General features: G+C 44.3%; 1 protein-coding gene across 1 annotated transcript; it reads right to left on the bottom strand.

The window, feature by feature from the left end:
• Positions 1-225: 225 nt before the first annotated feature.
• Positions 226-1,001, bottom strand: LOC111948971 (hepcidin-like). Its single transcript, XM_023964382.1, has 3 exons — positions 756-1,001; positions 597-674; positions 226-436 (listed from the first exon to the last, which is right to left on the bottom strand). Exons 1-3 carry the CDS (start codon positions 840-842, stop codon positions 332-334), a joined length of 270 nt encoding a protein of 89 aa, XP_023820150.1. The 5' UTR covers positions 843-1,001; the 3' UTR covers positions 226-331.
• Between the last annotated feature and the right edge of the window lie 969 nt (positions 1,002-1,970).

Below are 1,970 nucleotides of genomic sequence, written 5' to 3'. Positions count from 1 at the left end.
CTTACATGTTATCATCTCCTCATCTACAGCAAACTGCCTCCTAATAGAATTTGAACCTTTTCTTCTTCCCTAAATGTATTAAAAAAGCTCTAATGATTGTATGAGGACCATGAATATTGTAAATATTGCACAGATGAATCCTAACTGTACAGTCACAGCAAAAGATAAGGATAAAAGTGCATTAATCACATCAGCAAATGCTAAAAATGAAAATCCAAACACAGATTCATCTTTGAGTGAGTGACTTTTATTGTCTTGTTAGTTTATCCATTTGCTTGGCAAAGGCATGAGGTGAAGATTTGGTGGATCATCCCAGTTGAAGCAGGACGTCTCAGAAAGGGCAGCACACTCCACATCCACTCATCCCACAGCAGCCACAGCAGAAACGACAGCCTGCAGCGCTGGCGTCACGCTTGTTCCTGATGTCATACAGCGTCTGTGACACACAAGAGGACATTGATCATCTGCAAGCTGATGCTTTCTCAGCTTTACTCTCTCTGAGGAGCAACACCGTGCTTTGCAGCACAAACCCTCATTTAATATTACGAAGAAAACTAAAGAATGGACTTTTATTGCCCTTTTCAAAGTGAACTGACCTTCCATGAGGTCACTGGTATCTTCTGATCGGCAGCAGGTGGACTGTCATCAGTCAGTGTTCCCTCCAGCTCATGGACCTTTCAGAGGATTTCAGACGTTCAGCAACTGCTTGACAGAATCATGACTGAAGGACAGAATCATTTCAGTGAAGTTCTTACCTCAGTGACTGGAACAGCAGAGCTCTCCTGAAAGCAGACACATGTGAGGAGAACAGCCAGAGAAACAGCAACAATGAAGCTCTTCATCTTTGGATGGTTGCAGATGTTGGAGAGGATTCTCAGTCAGATTTGTCTCTGGTCTCAGTTCTTCTGTCAGATGGTTGGACATGCAGACTCTGCAGGTATTTATACTCTTTCTAGTAGCTGTTTCCTCATCAATAGCAGCACGTGCTGAATCTAGTTGGAACAGTGATGTTGGGAAGGAAGATCCAGCATTTCACAACTCTGGACAAAACTGGAACAAGTTCTTATATCATTTAAATGGATTGCATTTAACTTTTGTTATATCTTCTACTTTTCCTTTTGGGAAAAGTCGACCCCCTTCAGAGCACCTTTGTCAAAGGTTTTTCTCCTTGATCATTGTTTTAAGAGAGTTGGGTATTTTTTTAGCAAAGCTCGTATAAAATGTTGTGTCTTTCTGTAAAACACAGTGTTTTTTAGTGTTTTATTACTTATGGTCTTGTCTTGTTCTTTCAGAGGATCCAAACCATTATTTTACCCCAAAATTGAATCCATGAGTTTGCATTTTTTCAGAGGAGATTAATTTTTTTTCTGATTTTTTCCCCTTTTGTTCTGCTTCTAAGTCTGGAATCACACTCCTCAGCCTCCCTGGGAGAGTTGGTCTGATAGTCAAACCTTGGATTCAGGAACAACAGTGTGGTTTCCGTCCTGGTCGTGGAACAGTGGACCAGCTCTACACACTCTTTAGGGTGCTGGAGAGTTCGTGGGAATTTGCTCATCTAGTCCATATGTGTTTTGTGGATTTGGAGAAGGATTTTGCCTGCGTCCACCGTGGTATCATGTGGAGGGTGGTCCGGGGGTTTTGGGGTCCGAGGAGCCTTACTGAGGACTGTCCGGTCTCTGTATGACCGGAGCAAGAGCTTGGTTCACATAGCCGGCAGTAAGTCAGACCTGCTCCCGGTGCACGTTGGACTCTGGCAGGGCTGCCCTTTATCACCGGTTCTGTTCATATTTTTTTTGGACAGAATTTTTAGGCGCAGCCAGGGACCGGAGTGGGTCTTATTTGGGGACCACAAGATTTCCTCTCTGCTCTTTGCAGATGATGTGGTCCTGTTGGCTTCATCGAGCCAGGACCCCCAGCATGCATTGGGGCGGTTCACGGCCAAGTGTGAAGCGGCTGGGATGAGGGTCAGC

The sequence above is a fragment of the Oryzias latipes genome, chromosome 16, assembly GCF_002234675.1.
Source record: "Oryzias latipes chromosome 16, ASM223467v1".
NCBI classification, from domain to species: Eukaryota; Metazoa; Chordata; class Actinopteri; order Beloniformes; family Adrianichthyidae; genus Oryzias; species Oryzias latipes.
Note: the sequence above shows the minus strand (reverse complement) of the source record. Positions and strands in the feature narration are given on the sequence as shown.

Bases quoted from the DNA above. Each gene is read 5' to 3' on its own strand.
- LOC111948971 (XM_023964382.1), bottom strand. From the start codon at position 842: ATGAAGAGCTTCATTGTTGCTGTTTCTCTGGCTGTTCTCCTCACATGT. The intron at 675-755 runs GTAAGAACTTCA...ATCCTCTGAAAG, and splicing joins CTGCTGTTCCAGTCACTGAG to GTCCATGAGCTGGAGGGAAC. The intron at 437-596 runs GTCAGTTCACTT...TGTGTGTCACAG, and splicing joins TACCAGTGACCTCATGGAAG to ACGCTGTATGACATCAGGAA.